Here is a 21,851-nt window from a genome sequence, read left to right as displayed (position 1 = left end):
TCAGTTAGCTTTATTCTCTGAAAAGAAAAGTAACATGAAGTGGTTTTAAGTCATTCTAAGTAGTAAGAAAGAATCAGCTTGATGTTCAACATTAGCAATAGAGTTGACTGTAGTTTAAAAAATTATCTCCCCTTTCATCATTCAACTAAAGCAAAATCCTTTATTGTCCTGACAAAGCCAACCCATTAGTTGGTTGCTTAGTCCTTCAACCTCAAATATTTGTAAAGCGAATCTGGACTTGGGTATTAATATTAAAAAAGAAAACTCAGAGTCTTTCTGCTCTTTAGGTAAACTACTGTGGCAACCCTGGTATCAAGGATCCTTCTTGTTTCATTTCCCTTTAATCAGAAGAGCTCATGACCCTTGCGTTGCTTTCGTTTTAAAGTTAGAAAGCACATTAATAACTTTATCTAGGAAGACTTGCTTGAGGAGTTGCTTTCATTTATTGCCAAGGAAAAACTTCATTTCTATCAGTCATATGGTTGGGAGAAGAAAGGCGAGAAATCGTTGACCTGAAGATATCAGGCATTTGTTGCCTGTTTTCTGGTTGTATATGACAATCATAAAAGACAGTCAACAATTCTGACTCATTAGTGCCTAGGCATTTGGGTCAAAACAGTGGTTGTTAAATATGACTGTGTCTTTAAACACACAGGGAGCTTTTAGGCCCATAGTAAGTCAGGATCCCCAGGCTAGGGCCTGGGCTTTATACAGCTCCCAGGAGAATGTTGTACACACCCATGTTCGGAGATGGCCTGGATGAGAGCCCCTTTTTCTGTGCCATGGTGAGCACCAAAACTCTTGGTCTAGTGGCTACGCCAGGGCAGCTGGCTCCTGGGGGCGTTACTATGACAATTTAGAATGCTCCTTGAGTTGTCCTTTGCCACTCGTTCTAGGAAAGAACACAGTAACAGTTCCCTGCACAGATGGTTGGAAGTGTCTTACACTGTTAGTCAATCAGAAAGCATTTGAGAAAATGCAGGAGGAGCAGTGAAATAGAAGCACTGAGATCACCTTCTATTTGTGTACTGTTGCCTTTTGGGTAGAGGGCCTAGAGTCAGCGCAGCTGAAACATTCTCCTACCTCTTCTCACTATTCTCCTTCCGTCTTCTCGCTCCCACTGTTTCCTCCCTGACTGCTGGTGCATCTCCCTGCACTACTATTCAGTGTAGAGTAGATATTAATTGTCCTCACACACAGCATAGTTAAATTTAAGACAAGGAACTTGGCTTTTTCAAAGACACTACTATTTTTTGGTATTTACAATTGTTTTATAAAGTGTAAGCGTAGGACTTCCCTGGTGGCACGTTGGTTAAGAATCCTCCTGCCAATGCAGGGGACACGGGTTCGAGCCCTGGTCTGGGAAGATCCTACATGCCGTGGAGCAACTACGCCCGTGTGCCACAACTATTGAGCCTGTGCTCTAGAGCCCGCGAGCCACAACTACTGAGGCTGTGTGCTGCAACTACTGAGCCCATGTGCTGCAACTCCTGAGGCCCATGTGCCTAGAGCCTGTGCTCTGCAACAAGAGAAGCCACCACAATGAGAAGCCCGCACACTGCAACGAAGAGTAGCCCCACTTGCCACAACTAGAGAAAGCCCACACACAGCAACGAAGACCCAGCGCAGCCAAAAATAAATTAATTAATTAAAAAAATAAAAATAAAAAAGTGTAAGCATAAAAGAACTAGACAGTTCTTTTTCCAATTAGTGTACCAGAATACGACCACTGAAGTGTTTGCTCTCTTTTGTTACTGTCACTTTGTGTGTGTGTGTGTGTGTGTTATGCGGGCCTCTCACTGTTGTGACCTCTCCCGTTGCGGAGCACAGGCTCCGGACGCACAGGCTCAGCGGCCATGGCTCACGGGCCCAGCCGCTCCGTGGCATGTGGGATCTTCCCGGACCGGGGCACGAACCCGTGTCCCCTGCATCGGCAGGCGAACTCTCAACCACTGTGCCACCAGGGAAGCCCTGTTTCTGTCAGTTTTGGAGAACATAAATTTATTTCAGTGACTTAACTGTTCAAAATGATTTTGGAAATATTCTTTGTAAGTTTTTGTAGATTAATCAGACTTCAACCCAAGATATTATCCAATCACGTATTTTTGGATAAAGTGTACAGTGTGTAACTTCCACAAACATTAAACCACTAGGCAGTTTTGTTTCTTGTGAGAGGGGAGCTGTAGAGTGATAAACATGAATCCATATAGAGAAATACAAAAATCTCCTTGGCGTTGGTCATTCCTAACTTTAGGTGCATTGCTCTTTGAAGGCAAATGGTTGTCCTAGGAGTGCCATATGGGAGAGCCACTTTATGTGATTAGTCAGAAGGCTGGGAGGACCCTCCCACATCTGGCCTGGAGGCCTCCAAGACCCTAGGTAGGGCCTTTCCTACAGGACAGCTGCTTCTGAGTGTTATGATGATAGGAGGAGGGGGTGGGAAGATAGGAGCATCCTATCCTGCTGAGAAGGGGAAGGAGAAGCCATTAGGGTCTTCAGAACCCTACTGTGCCTCCCATATTATTTGCATCACTGGTAAAAAGTTTTCTACCAAGCTATGCTGTTGAAGTACACCCTTTATTATCAGAGGTTGCTTTGAGTACATCAGAAGGTCAGTAGTGCAGCTGAGCAGGTTCACAGACATAAACTCCCTAAACACAGATATGTTCGTGGCTTTATTTTTTTTTGTCTGGCTTCATGCATTTTTAATTATTATTTTTGTATTTTATTGAAAATATTCATAATAAAATCCTTGGTTCACGTGACATGGGTAGGCTTGTTCTTTTTGTCTGTTTTGAGGTGTTCTGTTATTTTGAAAACAGCATAACATTGTGGTTAAGAGCTGAAACTTTGGAATCAGACCCTGGAAATTAATTTCCTCGTTCCAACCTTGACTGACCGTGCAACTTCGGCCAACTTACGCAATATCCCCAAGCTCCACCTTTCTCATTTGTAAAATGGGGACGCGAGGGGCTCCTACCTTATCGGGTGGTTGGGAGAATTAAATGAGAAAATCCATGTAAAGCATATATAAATACACCAGGACAGGGTATATTTTGACTTTCACTATTTTTCCCCAGGGATATCTGGGGATACTCTTGCACACTCTTATTTCATTATCTTGGTTCTCTCAAATCCTTTGTAGAAGAAGGCAGGTTATAAATAATAAATAATTGTGATATTTTGTTCTTTATTTCCAAAGAAAGAATTTGAGATTGTTGATTTATAATATGGTGAATTATAGTGTCTCACACAAGGAATTCAGGTGGACACTAAATTTCTCTGGCAGTGATATTTCCTCTGGGAGGACATGACACTATAACAGGAAGTCAAATGATGATTTTTCTCTGCTGGTAATAATGTCAACTCTCATTTCTTAATGTGTCTAGAAGTGTTCTATGTGCTTATTCACTCTTTGCTGATGAAGAAGGCAGTATTCTCATTTGAAAACATATTATGTCACCATAGATATTTCCATTACTATATGTTTACTGTAATAAAGACATAGGATATGCGTGGCAGAGTTAAATGGCATGATCTAGAATCTGGAGGGGCCGTAAAGTTAATTTTGTGACTCTCACATCTGGTGGTAAGGTGTCATTGATTGAAATGTCTCTGGAGAATTTCATACATTTCACTACTGTGAAGTAAAAGATATTATAGGGAAGAGAGCAAAAGTTGCTTCCCAATAATTTATATTTTGCTGTATTTTTTCCTAAAAGATTATATTTATTCAGTCTTTAAACACTAAGGAGGTACCAAATCGTTGGCTAGCAGCTGGGAGTGTAAAGGTTAATTGTCATGGGCCTGTATTCTAGTTAGTCACAGTGTAATGGAAAGAAACACACATACCTCTTATGATTAGGGGGAAAAAAGTGTAAATGATGTAATGTAGGTATGCACATCTTATAATAGGACACTTCTTAAATTCACAGAAGCTAGTTCTGTTTTCTGATGAGGTCCCACTCTTTGACTTACAGTAGAGAGTTGAAAATACCTTTGTGTGTGGCCACAAAAGTCTGTGAGAGAATTTTAGAAGATGTGCCGGAGTGAAATGTCATACACTCGTTTAGTCCCCCCGCCTCGAAGGCAACAGTTTGGCATTTTCCAGACATGTGTGAGCGTGTGGGTGGTATTTATTGTAATCTGAAGATTCTGAAATGTGTTGCTGTAGTTCTTTTTTTTTCTCTGAAACCATTTGCTGATTTAGTGGTTGCTGTATCACCAAAGCTGAAGGGAAATTGATTGAGTTTGTATACCAACAACTTTCACCAAATGAATAAAAAAGGTTTTATATGATTGGCCATAAAAGGTTTTTTTTTTTCCTTTTAAAAGAAGTCTGGTTTTTAAAAAATTGCACATGACTTATTTCTCCATAGTACATATTCAGTCTATTTTTATCTCCCCTTTAAGGCATGCTTAAGCTAAGGGATATGGCTTAGTACGTATTGGTATTCTTTCTGTAATAGGATATGATAATAATTCTTGCATAATCAGGATTCTGTCTAGACTAGTGAAATTAAAATAGTGACAGAGCAAAAGGAGTGTCTGAAATAGAATGCTTTAGGAAACATTATTTTACCAGAAGATTGATGAAATTTGTGAATATGGAATGGTATTTTATATTAGTATTAAAGTTAAGGTCTCCATATGTAGAATGCCATGTTGACTTTTATATATTAATATTATTGTTATTTATCATTTTTGACTGACCTGTCAGAAGGTAAAGTGACATTTGTTTTAAATGTTTCAGTAGGGATAAAGAAAAGCCTCAAACATATAAAAAAGAGCACACGGTCCATCATCAGGAGGGGGAAAATAGTCACACTGCTTGCGTTTGGGGCTAAAATACAATCAATAAACATTATATGTTAGTAGGTGACTGATGACTAAGAAGGAAAACCAAACACTGGTCTTAAACCTCCGGAGTTTTGACCAACTAAAGCCAAATACTTAAATCTTTCTGGAGGTTTGCATTTGTTTAGTAAAATAATTTATTTCTCAAGTCATTTTTCTAAGTATGTTTCATTGAAAAAACTACCAAGGAACAATTTCAAACCAGGGATGGCTTTGAAAACCTGCTAAATCAGGGTTTCTACTTCTTCCTTTCCTCTTACCCCAGGAAGGACGTGGGGTCCCTCTTGGGACCAAGTTTGACTGAGTCAGTGGAGTCGCGGAGGATGAATGACTTCTCCCTTATCTCAGTATCCTGTAAATATTTGCTCAATTATTCTATGAAGCAGAGAAAGAATTTATTCTATAGCATTCAAATGAAGGACGAGCGTTTTGAATTATATGTGGCATAGAATTCCTACTCAGCCACACACCAGCTCTGCAATCTTTTTTTTATTATTATTTTTTATTTTTTTTATACAGCAGGTTCTTATTAGTCATAAGTTTCATACATATCAGTGTATACATGTCAATCCCAATCACTCAGTTCAGCACACCACACACACACACACCCCGCCACTTCTCCCCCGTGGTGTCCATATGTTTGTTCTCTACATCTGTGTCTCAATTTCTGCCCTGCAAACCGGTTCATCTGTACCATTTTTCTAGGTTCCACATATGTGCGTTAATATACAATATTTGTTTTTCTCTTTCTGACTTACTTCACTCTGTATGACAGTCTCTAGATCCATCCACGTCTCAACAAATGACCCAATTTCATTTCTTTTTATGGCTGAGTAATATTCCATTGTATACATGTACCACATCTTCTTTATCCATTCGTCTGTCGATGGGCATTTAGGTTGCTTCCATGACCTGGCTGTTGTAAATAGTGCTGCAGTGAACATTGGGGTGCATGTGTCTTCTTGAATTATGGTTTTCTCTGGGTATATGCCCAGTAGTGGGATTGCTGGATCATATGGTAATTCAATTTTTAGTTTTTTAAGGAGCCTCCATACTGTTCTCCATAGTGGCTGTATCAATTTACATTCCCACCAACAGTGCAAGAGGGTTCCCTTGTCTCCACACCCTCTCCAGCATTTGTCGTTTGTAGATTTTCTGATGATGGCCATTCTGACTGGTGTGAGGTGATACCCCATTGTAGTTTTGATTTGCATTTCTTAATAATTAGTGATGTTGAGAAATGTCTATTTAGGTCTTCTGCCCATTTTTGGATTGGGTTGTTTGTTTTTTTAATATTGAGCTTCATGAGCTGTTTATATATTTTGGACATTAATCCTTTGTCAGTTGCTTCATTTGCAAATATTTCCTCCCATTCTGAGGGTTGTCTTTTCATCTGTATGGTTTCCTTTGCTGTGCAAAAGCTTTGAAGTTTCATTAGGTCCCATTTGTTTATTTTTGTTTTTATTTCCAGAACTCTAGGAGGTGGATCAAAAAAAGATCTTGCTGTGATTTATGTCAAAGAGTGTTCTTCCTAATGTTTTCCTCTAAGAGTTTTATAGTGTCCGGTCTTACATTTAGGTCTCTAATCCATTTTGAGTTTATTTTTGTATATGGTGTTAGGGAGTGTTCTAATTTCATTCTTTTACATGTAGCTGTCCAGTTTTCCCAACACCACTTATTGAAGAGACTGTCTTTTCTCCAACAGCTCTGTAATCTTGGGCAAAACTATTTACTATTTCTCAGTTTTCCCAACTATAAAATGGCATAATAATAGTACTGACTTCCTAAAGGCGTAGTGAGGATAAAAGGAATTAATCCATGTAAAGTCCTCAGCAGAGTGCCCATTCCCAAAAAAATACGGTGTTCTCAAAAAAATAGTATTACCTAATAATGACTATTTTAAAGTGTAATTCATTTATCCCAAGGTGAATTTTTGCACATTTCCTTTTAGTACATATTAAATTTGAAATAATAGTAAATATTCTTCCATTCTGAAGAGAGTTTGCAGTCCTTTGCCATGAATTATAGTAAATGACAATTGGATAAGATTGATTTAACTCTGCATCCGAGGTTGGATCTGTCGTTTCCAGCCTCCGCTTCAGAATTATTTCCTATGGGAACTTTATAGTCTTCATTTGAGAATCCTTGCAGCAATTTATATTCTCTTCATTCACATCTCATCAGCCACTGCTCTGTGGAACAAGACATAGGTAATAAGTGTGGAAATGACCCCGTAGAAATGTGTATTGGTTGCCCTTTCTCAAGTGAGAGATCAGGGATAGGCATAATATAAGAAAAGGACAGGGTGAGCCAGGTAGTTGAATCTGTTAAATATATCTATCTAGATTTAGATGGCAAAAGAGAATAAAAATGTTCCAAAACAACCATAAATTCAAATCCATATGCTTCCTTAGAGATCTGATTATGGTCCTCATTTCTCCCCCTGTAGGGGAGAAGGCTGATTTTGGATGACAGAGCCATTATTTACGGCAAGGACCAAGTGATAAATAAGCTTGGAGACTTGGAAGGGTCTGAACCTTACTAATGCCCTACCTTCCCTTTCCCTGCTTGATGCCTAGGCTGAAGCTACACTGACCAAGTCTATACCCTGTGCTAATTTCACATTTTGGGGATGTTGGCTGTGTGTTCTCTTCCTGAGGCAGCCAGCCATTTGATTCTATTGTGGGTACCAGGGTATTAAAATTCAGAAGCTTGTGGTAGCTGGTAGATTAATTTGGGAGCGAGGGTGCTATTCATTTTAGTTTTTTGAACATAAATAGTGTAACACATTATCTTGGGTATAAATGGTGTCCACAAGTATTTATTGACTTGAATTAGTGGCTGATCAACAGCATTATTTGTGTTTGCATTAAATCTAGGTGTCACTGTATTTTCAATGCAAGTTCTATAGACAGTGTGAGGTCTTCTGTTCCTTTGTGGACCAAAGAAAATTCAAGTTTCATTTCTTGGTCTCTCTTTTTGTGTTTTGGATTATAGGTTTATAAGAGCATAAAATATTAAGCCTTCTAATGAATGGTTACCACTCAGAATGGTGTCCTTGTATAATGTTTATTAAATACTATGACACAAAACATGAAAAAAAATCTTAGGTACAAATACACAAAACACATTGTCACATGTTTTCTTTTAGTGTACTTTTTTCTACTTTTTAAAATAATGATATCACTGATATAGAAGCTTATTCTTTTCGAAGTTAATTTTTTGCTTGCATATATATTTATGTTTTCTGCTTTTGCACTTGCCTCTTTGCCAGTTTTGTCCGAAGTGAAGCAAATGTTTATTGTCTTGGGTTCTCTCCTAAATTATATCCGCAGTTTTGATGTCAAATGAAAGACCTAATAAGTTTTGAGTTTAACTCTTAGGATGAAGAGCAGCTAGAAAAGTAATGAGTCCTTACATATGAAATAATTTTCAAAATATTAAACTTCTTTTCTCTTGTAGTGAGAGATTTTTCTTGAGGCTGAATAGAAATGGGCTTCCCAAAGCCCCAGATAAACCAGAACGACAGTGCTCTCTCTTTGTGGTAAGTGGATCTTGTTTTATCCAGGAGGCAGATTCTTTCTTAAGTACTTTATCTTATTTAAGAGAAATAAGTTATTGTGAGAGAACAGAGTAGATTTGCTTAAACTTTGTAAATAGATTCCCCCAAATCTGAATACCAGCATTCACAGTCACACCTTTGTCCCTTAGTGTATATTAGAGCCTGTCACACTATGGCCAAAGCCCAATGGTGATAGGGCTCAGTGTGGCAGGTGGTATTTAGTATGTACTTAATAAGTGTTTAAAGAATGAGTAAGTGAGAGACTGAAATAAGCATGGGCTTTCCTTTTAAGTCTTATTTGACATCATAGACTTACAGTAAAGTTGATTGTAGTGATATTTTAGAACAGGATTTGAACTTTATGCTTCTGCTACAGAAATTCCATTAAGAATGTCTATGTTTATCTTTGTCTTTCTTCTGTTATTTGTGAAGATTATGTGCTACGTATGCCTTTTAAATGCCTCTGCATAAATTATGAGTTCTAAAATGACCAGACTTTGTTTTTTGCTAGGATTTGGGTAGCAGTGAGCTAAGAAGGGACATCTACATCACCGTGCACATCATCCGAATTGGTAGGTATGATACTTGGTGTGACAGGAGCACGACAGGGAGAATTGCTGAGAGGTCTCTATGTAGTTGTGATTTATGTGATGTCTAGGTCAGAAAGAAGTCAAGGCCACATTTGAATCGAGTAATTACAGAATTTGGGAATTGTTCCCTGGTCTCCCCAGACTTTCATATCACCATAAATAGATTTTGTTCTCTCTCCGTATAAGTCATTAGTTAGTTTGTTGTGTTTCATTTTGTTTTATTGGACTCTCTAAACATATTTGATTCAAGCACTTGGTATTTGTTTTTTTTTAATTCTAATTTCTGTTAACAGCATAAATTAAACTTCTAGGAGCTGGATTTCCTACAGGTTTATGAAACCAATTGGCATTTTCCAAAGTACAGAAGGCTGCAGAGCATTATTACAGAAAGTGCTATAAGAAAAGAGTTATGAAATACTGAAAACTTTGCATATATTTTTCACTTGTATAATTTCATCAGCTTATTAAAGGGTCTGAGAAGTCCTACAGGGAAATATAAAAATGCTTCTCTAATTTTGTTGACCCTAGCTTTCTCCAAATTTGATTTGACTGTGGAAACATTTATATGATGTAACATTTATTAACATCTTGCAGAACACACTTTGAGTGTTCTACAGTGAACTTGCACATCAGAGCCAAAATGTGGTCACTAGTTTTTACACATATAAGGCATCTAAAAGCAAGCATTTTATGGCAGAGGAACTATATGGTGTAGCCTACATCATTTTTCCATTACAGCTAACCAGCCGATACTGGAAATTGGTTCCCGCTTCCTCATTAACTGTGCTACATGACTTGCTGGGGATACTTCTGCAGGATCGTGATGTCTCACCATGCGGTCCTGCACAGTGATCTTTATTTTTATAGTTTTTTATTTTATGCACATGATAACCACATTGTGCATTGAGAGAGACTATAAAACATGTCATTTCAACATAGATTTTCTAAGTATTTTTTCTCATAAAAATCTGTTCTGAAAACCCATTTCATTTTATCCTGTTTTTATATTTGAGGGACAATAGAAATAAATAAAAAAGTAAATGGTTTTTGGTTTTGTTTTAATTTCCTTTTTATAGATGACTATGGGGTGGGGTGGAAATTGGAAAGAATCTTTCAAAACGTTGGAAAAGTTGTAATGCGTGTTGCTGTGTATTTATGAGATAAAGCCTCTGTTCCCAGGATGGCAAGGGTGCAGTTTATGTAATTCTTTGTGTTTTTTAAAAATTTATTCAAATTTATAATAGCAATTGTTAATGTAAAATGTGGTTCTGGATATCTTCATGTAAACATTGCTAAAATTTGAATATAATCTTCTACAGCATTGAGAAAAAAAGTAAACCACTTTAGCTTTCAGAACTTTTAAAAAGGTATCTATAGGTTTTTGGTGGTAGAAACACACACGGTAGAGTGACCACACGCCCTGCTTGCCCATGGCCTGGGCAACTCTGTCCTTCACTCCCAGGATAGAGCTGAGGAAACCACTTCACAGTATTACCCATCACAGGGCTGCCTTTCAAATACCTGGCATTTGATTTTGTATTTTTTACTAAGATTTTTATGATCATTAAGTCATCAGAATGAATGTTGAATTAGAAATTATCTACCCTCCTTCCCTGAGCTTTGGTCAAATTAATTCTTTATTGACATTACTACAAAGACTTGTCTGATGATTACTCCATAAGACTGAAGGTAAGAAACTCTAAGAAAGACTAAGACTTAGTCTGCTGCAGTGAAATTAAGGAGTGGAAGATTCTTGTCCATCAGGGACAGATACCTCTTAATTTTTCTAGAGTATTCCTCGTACTGTTTAATGGGAAAAGGGCATGCTGACCCTCACTGGCTGCAGAGAGCAGGAAGTAATAGCACCTGCCTCAGAATTTAAGCCCTGATCTTTGATTGGAAAGAAGGGGAGGAAACAAAGAGAAATAAATAGTTTCCCCATGCCAGATTCGTGAATAACTGTATGATTTCTATTCAGCAGTGATTAGTTCAACTTACATCAAACCAATGGCCATTCATAACTCTGAAGGACAGACTTGAACATTAATATTTACATCATTTACTTATCGGCTCAACAAACGTAGGAGGTCTTTCACCACCATTCATTTGTACCCACCACGCCTTTCAATAAATTTAGGAATGGCTATCCCTGTCTGAACACGAATAGTCATTCCTGGCTTTCACCGTAAAACAAAAGCATCTCGGGGCTTCCCTGGTGGCGCAGTGGTTGAGAGTCCGCCTGCCGATGCAGGGGACACGGGTTCGTGCCCCGGTCCAGGAAGATCCCACATGCCACGGAGCGGCTGAGCCCGTGAGCCATGGCCGCTGAGCCTGTGCGTCGAAGCCTGTGCTCCACAACGGGACGAGCCACAACAGTGAGAGGCCCGCATACTGCGATTAAAAAAAAAAAAAAAGCATCTCTAACCTATTTTCTACCGCCAGGAACACCCATCCCTCTTTATCAGTATATTAGTAATTATTGGAGCTGTCAGCATATTCATCCAACCAGTAGCCCTAGCTGTATGACTAACAGCTAATATTACGGCCAGGCACCTACTAACTCATTTAATCGGAGGAGCAACGCTAGCCCTAATAATCGTTAGTTCTACTACAATCTTCATTACATTTATTATTCTTATTTTGCTTACTATTCTTGAATTCACAGTAGTCAAGTTTACGTATTAACCCTATTAGTAAGCCTTTACCTACATGGTAATACCTAATGACCCACCAAAACCATGCATGTCACGTAGTAAACGCCAGCTCCTGACCCCAGAGGAGCCCTCTCGGCTCTTATAGTATCCGATCTAGCATATGAATCCATTTTAGCTCAACATTCGTATTATCCTTAGGCCTGTTAACCAATATATTAATAATATATCAATGATGACAAGACATCATCCAAGAAAATATGTTTCAAGGCTATCACACATCAATCATCCAAAAGGGACTTCGATAGGGAAAAATCCATTATTTCAGAGGTCCTCTTTTTACTGGTATCTTCTGTGCTTTTTATCACCTTAAGTGGTATTCCAGCTTTTATTTATAAGCATTTCTCTAAAGATGATATATTGCAGAGGCAATTCTCCTTTATCACTGAAGAATGAAAGCTAAATTGGATGTTGCCATTCCTTTTTTTTTTTTTTTTCTATTTAACATTGGATTTGGGGAGTGCTAGAGTCATGCAGATGTGCTCTTGGAGAATTTCACTCAGATGGAAACAACTTACGGATCCGTTACCAAGCATCTGGAAACAGACTTACAGACTTTTTTCATTATTTTTCCTCACATTAACTTGCTATATTACAGCTCCAGTGTGTTTTTTGCTTTCAGTCTTCAAAATAACCCACTGGTAATTAAATGCAATGATAAATTAAAACAGTATCTCAACCACACATTTAAAAATGTCTAACAAGTTAAACAAGTTGAAACTGTGTCAGAGTAAAAAACATCCCTGGAGATTTCAGCCTGGGTACGGAGTCAGGAAAGAGCGTGCTCATTTGATCACCTGTGCTTACTTGCTATACCTTCAGGGAATCTCAAACTGCTTCCTTTCAAAGGTGAAATATTTGAAAAGGTTTTTAAATATGGCAATTTTAAAAAGTAGAAAATGAGATAGGCACCACTACTGCCTTTTTTGATGTGAGCCTCCTGGGATGCCTTCATGAATGCTTGGGGGAAGGTACCCAGACATAGGCTCAGCTCCCATCTTCATGTTTTATAGATAACAGCTGATGGCCAGAGTTTACGCTGCGTGACCTTGGGCATGCTAGGTGGTTGGAGGGGAGAGTCCAGAGCTGAAGCAACATCTTCAGTTGCCCCAAAGCTGTGTCTTTTCCATCACCCAGTTACATTTTATATGGCCTACTTTATAGCTATATGTATCTCTATTTAAGGTGGATTAATCAAACAGCTCCTTGGGCCATATGTGCTTTTTAATTGAACAGGTCGGATGGGGGCAGGAGAAAAAAAGAATGCCTGTAGTGTTCAGTACCGGCGACCCTTTGGCTGTGCGGTTCTTAGCATTGCTGACCTGCTGACAGGAGAGACAAAAGATGACCTCATCCTGAAAGTGTACATGTAAGAAGCTTGCACGGGCTGGGGGCTGGGGTGGGCGCAGAGGTACATGGGGACCCTACGTGGCGAATCCTGTTTTTCGTGGGTAATGGAAGAGCCAGGGATGGGTTGCGTTCATTCCTCAAAAACTCAATAATCTGTAGGTTCCCTGCAAGTGAGCCCACAAATCAACGTTTGCCTGTCAGAGGAATTATGAAATCAAGAACCAGAAAATACAGACAGTTTATCAGTTGGGTGGACCATCTACTGCATAGAGTACTTCCCGTGAATTTAAAGCCTAACATGTCTTTACCCTCAGAGAGTTCATTTGTCCTTGGAAAATGGAAATCGTTTTTAATATAAATTAATTAGAATTAGGAAAAGGAAGTTCAGGTCAGGTGATTTCCCTCTTACTTCGTGTATTATTAGTTTGCTAGGGCTGTCCTAACAAAGCAGCGTAAACAGTGAGGCTTAAACCACAGGAATTCATTGTCTCACAGTGATGGAGGCCACAGATCCTGGATCAAGGTGTTGACTACATTGATTCCTTCTGAGGGCTGTGAGGGGAGAATCTGTCCCCTGCCTCTCTCTCCTAGTTTCCGGTGACTTGTAGATGCGTCACCTGATCTCTGGCTTCATCATCACATGGCTCTCTCCCTGCTTGTGCGTCTGTTTCGGTGTCCAAATTTCCCCTTTTTATAAGGACACAGTTATATGGGGTTAGGGCCCACCCTAACGACCTAATTTTAACTTTATTAACTGTGTGAAGACCCTATTTCCAAATAAGGTCCTCAGAATGTGGGTTAGGACTTACATCGTCTTTTGAGGGTCAGTGGGAACAGACACAGTTCAGCTCAAACACTCACTTAATGTATTCCAAATCCTAAGTTTTTAAAAATGCACATGGTTTTGGATCACCCCACCCTGAGCACCTCCCCATAGGACTGAAAATTGAGAGGTGACACACAGTGACATCCTCAGAGCAGACCCATGGGGGGCTGAAGGATGGGGGATCTGCTCTCCACATTCCTGATTTGAGGACCACACGGCTGACCTCCTCTGAGCGAGCTTGCTTTAGCTTTCTGTTCTGGCTGTTGAGTCGATGTATCCAGTGTGTGCCAATAGTTTTTCCATATGTGGAGGGAACGCACGTGGCGCACTGCCTGTGGGACATATACTTCAAATTGCTTTTTGACCACAGCTGCAGGGTTTCATGGATTTATCCATCCTCTACCCAGTGCCCCTGGGACCCGTGCCACACATTTGCTAATTAGTTGACAAAGATTTGCTTACAGCCTGTGGTTTAGGACTGGAAACTCTCTTTATCTCTTTTAAGAGCAATAAAATCTGTGACCTTGATTTTAAACTTGAAAACTTCTAGTGAAACTAGTGGGTAGTAAAGCACGCTATTCTTTTTATCATATGGTCGGGCTTAAATCCATGATAATCCCCTTTCTAAACTCTACGGATGTTCATAAAACATAATTTAATTGCAATAATACTAATGATAATAGCCACCATTTACTTTGTGCTAACTACATGCAAGGAACCGTGTTAAGCACTTTGCATGTGTCATGTCACTTTATCCTCATGACAAACCCATGAAGCATTTGCTGTTGGCTCTGTTTCCACATAAGGGAAGAGAGAGGCTAAATAACACCCAAAGTCACCTGGCTAATCAGAACAGGAACCAGATGTGAAGTCAGGACTGTCTGACTCAGAACCTGAGCTCTCATGTTATGAGGTTGTATGTTTCCTGGTGTTATTTCACACCACTGTCTAGTGATGTGACAGTGATGCTGTTAGCTGGCATTGCTTTTCAAGAAAACTAAAATTCCTTACAAGCACAGTCTCAGTGTTTCTTAGAGTGATCTTTCCAGGTGTGGGTAGCAAGTGTTGGATTTATCTCGCTACTGGGAAAACTGAGGGACCTGAAGTTCCATGCATCCCCTTTGATTATGCAGCCAGCAAAGGAAGACACATAAATTCCAGTTCTGTGATAGACACGCCCATAAAAATAAATTGTACTGCTCTTTGTGGTTGTTATTGTCTGTTTTTTCATAAATATCAAATAAGGTTTGGGGTTGTTCTTGCTGCAAGAGAGATCCCTTAAAAATTCCAGTTCAGCAAATTACAAATCTGTTCCAGGAAGGATGCTAGGCAGTCAAAACAGTCATTGTAGATTAAGAAGAAACTACGAATATAGTGAAACATTTTAGGGAAGTGCCTGTTAGAAACAAATTGGAAGAAATTTCTATTTGTTAAGGTGACCGAATCCCTAGCCCATCTAGGACTCAAAACAGAGAACAATAACAAATACCTCATTGGAGCCCGGAAGATATTTCAGTCACATACTTTAGGAGCTTTTATTTTATTAGGAGTTTTGTAGGTTAAAAGCATGACTTCTGAAGTTATGACTTATCTATCTAATAAGAAGCAAACCATCTTTCTCCCTTCCCAACTGAGTTGAACTAAGAAAACTGGGGACAGAATGTAGTACATGGCAATTTTGTATCTTACAACTGGGCAGGTGGAATGGTTTCATTTCATCTTAATTTTCCAGCCTTCTAAGAGTCAGTGGTCTGTTTGGTATCCTACTGTTAACTGGTTCAAAAACAGCCTCCATCCTGTTCATCCTGGAAAAGCTGATAGTGATGAAATAAATAAATATGTAAACAAATTGTGAATTATTGGCTATAGACAAGGTTGTGAGGAAAAGGACTCTATACTCTGGAACATTTTGATTGATAGTGTATAGAACCTTTGGTATTCAGGACTCTTGGGAGGGAGCCTTTGTGGCTAATGAAAGTAGTGAATTCACAAACACATCCAGATAAGAGAGGCTTTCCCTAGCCTAATTGGGGGAGGCCCAGCAGTAAGGAGATAGCAGACCCAGATATTTACGAACCATCAGGAGTTACCAGTCAGAGGGAGATCCATCCAGTCATTCATGCAGCTGGTATTTTTTAAGCACCCACAATGTTCAAAGTACTCAAGGGAACACAGATATCTACCAGTCCTAGATTCAATCCTCAAGAACCTTCAGTGTCTCCTAGGTGAATGTACCATGGATACAAAGATAGCATGAGTCAGTGACTGACAAGAGCTGAAAGACCAAGGTACAGATGGTTGTCAGAGTGAGAAGATGGAGAGATGCCTTTTGGCCTACAAGTGGAAAATCTGGAAGGGTTACCTTAATTACCCTTTGGTAAATCCTGCCAGCCTTTTGCCAGTGCCAGTTGTGTTAACCTCAATTGCATTTTGCTTGATTAGTTGCATTTTGATGCTAGCCAACTTGGTCATGATATAATAGGTGGAGACTCGCTAATGAGAATTAACATTTTTTGAGCATTTACTATATGCCAGGCATTATCCTAAGCCCAAGCTTGTTTAGTGTTCTAGTATTTTACCCCCATTTCACAGATGAACAAATCAAGGCACAGAGAGAGTAAATAACTCCCCAAAGAACATAACTCAGTTAATAGTGAGGATTCGAATCCAGGGAGTCAGACTCTTAGTCAGTACTTCCTTCCAGTGTATGCATTGTTCCCTGAGACTGGGGGAATGGGGAGCTCTCATAATCTGAATTGTTCATCCCAGCCACTTCTGGCATGAAGTAGTTGGTCATGCATTACCGGAAATGGTCATTCCTGCTCATCTTGAGGCAACTATGCCAAAACTGACAGTCACTTGCAGTGGGTTGTTGAGGTCTACAAGGAGGTTTCAGGAAGTACATTATAGTGGTTATCACAAAAAGGGCAGGTGTGCTAGTAAGGTCATCTCATGCATCATCAAAACTTAACAGAGTGGTCATGTTTTCATAGGTGTAATACAGAGAGTGAGTGGTACCAAATCCACGAGAACATCATCAAGAAGTTGAATGCGCGTTATAATTTGACTGGCTCCAACGCAGGTGAGTAAATAGACCTGGCTGAGTCCCTACACTTTTCATTTCAGGTGCTTTCTTTTATTTGTCTGTGAAGAAGAAAACGATCAGCGCTTTGTTTTTTTCTCTACTCCCTAAAAATGCTCAGTCAGCATTCTGGTATGTCTCCTTTTTCTACGATAGGCTTGTAGCTGTAACTCTAAAAAATATATTCTGTTGTGGTTTGAATCCAGGTAGAGTATCTGCATTTGCTCTATAGTACCATGTCTTGGGACCTCCAAGTTGTTACTGATTGCTAAAACCCAAAGGACAAATATGCCTGATTTCATGACTGCTGTGTGGAATGGGTTTGATAAATAGGAATTTTTGTCAGTAAGGTCCAGGGCAAACATGCTTCACTGCCTATAGCTGCAGTTTTATGTATAGAAAAATGTGTGCATGCCTGTCCAGCAGGAACTGAAATGTACTATAGCATTATAAGTTATATATAATACATTATGTGTCACGTAGTCTTATACTAGTAATATACTATAGATTGTATTATATTATATAGCATATCTAGATTATATAGTATATAGAGTGATGTCTTAAAGTTTGATCAGTAGACAAAAACTTGGTGACTATTGTTTGCTCCCTATCCCACCTTCAAACCCATGTTGAAGCAAAATAAACTATGCAGTTGTGTGCTTTAATTACATAAAGAAACCTCAAATCAAATTAGCTGGTATTTGAACTGAATGCATTGCTTTTTGTGGCTGATTTTTAAAGTCCCCTGAATACAGATATTTGTGTGATAGTCCCACTTGCCTGGCAATTAGAAGAACCTGAGTTTAAATTTAGACCACCTTTTTTTCAGACCTGTGCACATCTTGCCAGGCCAAAACAACCCACAAAGAAAAAGTAACTGCAGACAGAAACTTTGTGGTTCGGTCCCATGAGAGCCATAAGTATCCACAGCTCACACGTGGCAGCGCTTCAGGCCGCAGTGAATGGTGAGGTCAGTTTTTTCTTCCCTCTCCCAAGAGCTGGGGAGGTAACTTGGCTTTTCTTTGATTCACACGAAGTCCTACATCTACCACTAAATAAACAGAAGACTTGCACTTACTGTTGAAGGCAGAGGAGTCTCTGAAGGACCAGGAGATTTTAGTAGTGACTATAACATGAAATAATACGAATACTTCAGAAACTGCTATGTACACTTGTCTTCACTTTTTCTGTGAAAGAATTAAAATAGTGCTTATTGTGTAGGGACCAAATGATTTATCTTAAATGTGCCTTCAATAAGATGGTAGGGCTGCTGCTTTTTAAAAACTTACCTTGCCAAATTCATTGGCAAACTTCTAGCCAAATCCATTAGTTTTGTTCAGACCTTTTGGTGTTTCTTGATACCGTGAACTATATCATGAACTGTATTCTGTACCTGTGCTGTCCACTTTGATAGGCACCAGCCACCTGTGGCCATTGAGCATGAGACAGGCTACTACAGCACTGGGACTGAGGCGTGCAGTAATTGTAAATTACATACTCGATTTTGAAGACTTGATACATATAAAATGAACATAAACATCCCTTTAATAATTTTTATGTTCGTTATATGTTCAGAGATAACATTGTGGATATATTGGTTTGAATAAAATATATTACTGAAGTTAATTTTGTTTCTTTCTACTTTTTAATATGGCTACTAGAAAATGTTTAATTTCATAGGTGGCTCATCTCATAGTTCAGTTATGCAGTGCTGCTCTCATATCATAGTTCAGTTATGCAGTGCTGCTCTAGACTTGATTTAAAGAGTTTTCTTTTTGAGTTCTTTTGATGCCTCACAAACATTCATTATGCCTTGCTCCTTTCCTCTGCCCACTAACTTTGGGTGGAGAAGTCTATAACCATTGTATATCTTTTTCTTTCTCCCCATGAGTCCCATTACTCTTAATTTGCTTGCATTTGCCTCCTATGTGAATAAATAAATATAAAACTAACCCTGACCTTCTGACTTTTCCCATATATTCCCTTCCCTCCTTACCATCATTGATTCAGTCTTGACTAAGCAGGGTGTGTTGGCCTCCTCCAATATACTGCTTTCCAAACTCCTTGTCAACTCCCAAGCCTTTCCTCTTTCCGATATGCCTTAAAATCCTTCTGTTATTGGGTCATTTGAATATATCATTGTCCAGACCGAGGTGATACCCAGTTGCCTCTTGAATCATGGTGAATTACTCAATGACGGGCTTTGACTTATACGTCCATATAGATTCCCTTAACATAACTGACCCTGTATCCCATGAGATCAGGATACCAGTCAAGCCAAAGCATAAATTTCTCTCTACTTACATATGGGAGTCATCTCAGAGAGTATAGCCCCAAGAGCTTTGCCTCTGGAAGTGGGATATCCTAAGTTTGAATCAAGTTTTACTGGGATAATAGTAGTGTCTTCCTTTAAGGGTTATTGGAAGGATTAAAAGAGAAAACATATGCAAAGCATGTAGCACAGCACTTGATACATAATAAGTGTCTATTCAATGTTAACTATTATTATTTTTTACTTACTTTGGAGTAATCATCTAGAATATTCTACCCCTTCCTCTTTAGTCAAGTCTCCTTGTTTCATTTTCTCAGATTGGATCCTGATTTGATCTTCTAAATGGAGACTTTGAGAATAATGCAGCTGGATTATTGACAGGTTGAATCATTGAACTGACCCTTTCTACTCTGTGTTTCTAACATCTCATCGGTGCCCAGTTGACTGCTAACATCTCTTCCCAGGTCTTCCTTCTGATTACATAGATTAACTCCAGGAAGGAAGGGCAGCACATTCTATTTCCTTGGGAAGTCCTCCGAGTGCTTAGACATGCTCCACGTGTTCCATGTGCTTTGTCACTTTTATTGACCAACTACCTGACCACTTATTCTTCCTGGAATCCTGTGTGAGGCTACCATAAAGTGAGATCCAAGCCATGTTATTCCCTGGGTGTTACCTGTTGTGTTTGCAGCCATTGTGCTGAAATGAAAAACTACTTGTGCATCTTTGGAAAGCGTAAAAGAAACCGTTAGACTGTAGAGCCCTGTCTACCAGGTTTCCTCTCCTTTTGGCAGAATCAGTCCTCCATTTTGCTGCCTACCGTTTGATGCTTAGATTTCTCGGCAGCCGAATGTATACTCTTTATCCTTGGCTTTTACTGCAAAGCCCCGTCTGCTCTCCTGTCCTTAAGACCCACCCCACCCGTCTCCATCCTCCTCCTTTCAAGCCTGAGTTCCAGCCAGCGGCATGCAGCCAGCATCTACCTGCATTGTATTCCTTTGGTCTCCTCCTGGTCTCTTCTAGCTCTCTCAAGGCAAGGCAAACCCAGCCCTAAGCTTCATCACTCCAGAATACTGCTCCAGAGAGAGAAAGCTCAGAAAGAAACTTTTAAAAATTAATAAATTAGCCCTTTACTCTTTCCATTTAAGTTTCCACTCTTCAGTCTTGGTGGGTCATTGTTCTGTTGTCACCTGTCTTGAGGGAAGGCAGTTATAAAAACAGCAGATAGGGTTTTAGGAGCTGCTCGGCTTTACTATTGAAAGGGAGGCATCTGATAGCTTACTTAAGGGGGAGGCAAGGGTATACAAAATTAAAGTTGGAAATTGGGGTGCCTGATGTTTAAACTATCACAGTGGTGAGATACGTTGACATTTTCTCCTTGGACCATGGAGTAGTCGATTAAATGGAAACAGTGCAGTCAAAGAGAATTTTCAAGAGAATTGAGTTCACTCAACAAACTATTGTTTTTTCCCTGCTTTCCTCCTGCTGTTATTTGGTCAGTGTACTAAAAAAAGAAAAAAATAACAACTTTGAAATCAGTTTTAGAATCAAATTCTACCACCTATTTTCCAGGCCTTTTATACTTCATTGATGTCCTCCTATCTCCTGGAGTTGTAATCTTGTCATTTTAATAGATAAAAGGATTTGTCTAGATAACTGGGTTTTTTCCCTCTAACCTAAGACTTATGTAGCGAAGGTACATTAACCACTATCTTTATTGAGATTAGAAACTGGGAGAAAATTTCAAGTGATTCGTTTAATTTTTAAATATAAAAATATAATTGAATTAACAAATCTGTATGGTTAGATTTAGTTACGTTCGGTAATTCGAAATTTCCAAAGTTGTACTCTGTGGGAATTTTAAAATCCAAAAATCATATTGTGAGAGTTTGAAATTCTAAAAATAGTCATTAAAATGAGCCTGGTTTAGGTTTGTCCAGCAACTTGTTATTGTAAACATCACCTCTGATAGACGTTAGCAATCGAATTCTAGGAATGTGAAATAAGACTGAGCCGGTGTGATTTACTGAGACACATTTGGTTCTGCGACTTGAAATAAATTGTGTAAAAATCCTTGGCTCCTGTTCAGTATGTACTAAGAGAAAATTCAGAATCTTTTCATGTTATCTGTGTGTTTATGAAATCCTATTTCCTGTAGTTTGCACATGTAACTTACAACTAGCAGAAATCATATTTGCTAATCAGGTCAGTTTCTACAATCTGCTTTTCGCCTTAGCAACATGAGTGTTGTGGTTTCATTCCTGCCGAGACTGTACATTTTAACCCCCACGGAAGGTTAAAAGGAGTTACCTGGATAAGGAGCCCACACATAGAAGGAGGGCAGTTTGACTCTGTGGAGGAAGCGAACAGTGTTCTTTATTTAGCTGAGGTGAAAGGAGGCTTTTGAGAGAGTTAGACTGCATTTGGGGGATTGAGCATCACATAGTCAGGTGGTCGTTTAATTCAATAGTATTGAACTGGTGTAATTCTTAAAGATTGTGTCAATGCTCCTGATTTTTTTTAATAAATTTATTTATTCATTTATTTATCTTTGGCTGCGTTGGGTCTTTGTTGCTGAGCACAGACTTTCTCTAGTTGCGG

General features: G+C 39.1%; 1 protein-coding gene across 3 annotated transcripts in view; it reads left to right on the top strand.

Moving 5' to 3' along the window:
* The window catches only part of DOCK4 (dedicator of cytokinesis 4), a 478,765-nt gene that overhangs the window by 250,235 nt on the left and 206,679 nt on the right, over positions 1-21,851 (top strand). For all 3 annotated transcript variants that reach the window (XM_073809841.1, XM_073809840.1, XM_019925305.3), the window contains exons 9-12: positions 8,320-8,401; positions 8,931-8,991; positions 12,957-13,089; positions 16,890-16,978. In XM_073809841.1, the coding sequence (XP_073665942.1) occupies positions 8,320-8,401; positions 8,931-8,991; positions 12,957-13,089; positions 16,890-16,978 (365 nt within the window). The remainder of the gene's footprint in view (positions 1-8,319; positions 8,402-8,930; positions 8,992-12,956; positions 13,090-16,889; positions 16,979-21,851) is intronic.

This window comes from Tursiops truncatus, chromosome 9 (assembly GCF_011762595.2).
Source record: "Tursiops truncatus isolate mTurTru1 chromosome 9, mTurTru1.mat.Y, whole genome shotgun sequence".
NCBI lineage: Eukaryota > Metazoa > Chordata > Mammalia > Artiodactyla > Delphinidae > Tursiops > Tursiops truncatus.
Note: the sequence above shows the minus strand (reverse complement) of the source record. Positions and strands in the feature narration are given on the sequence as shown.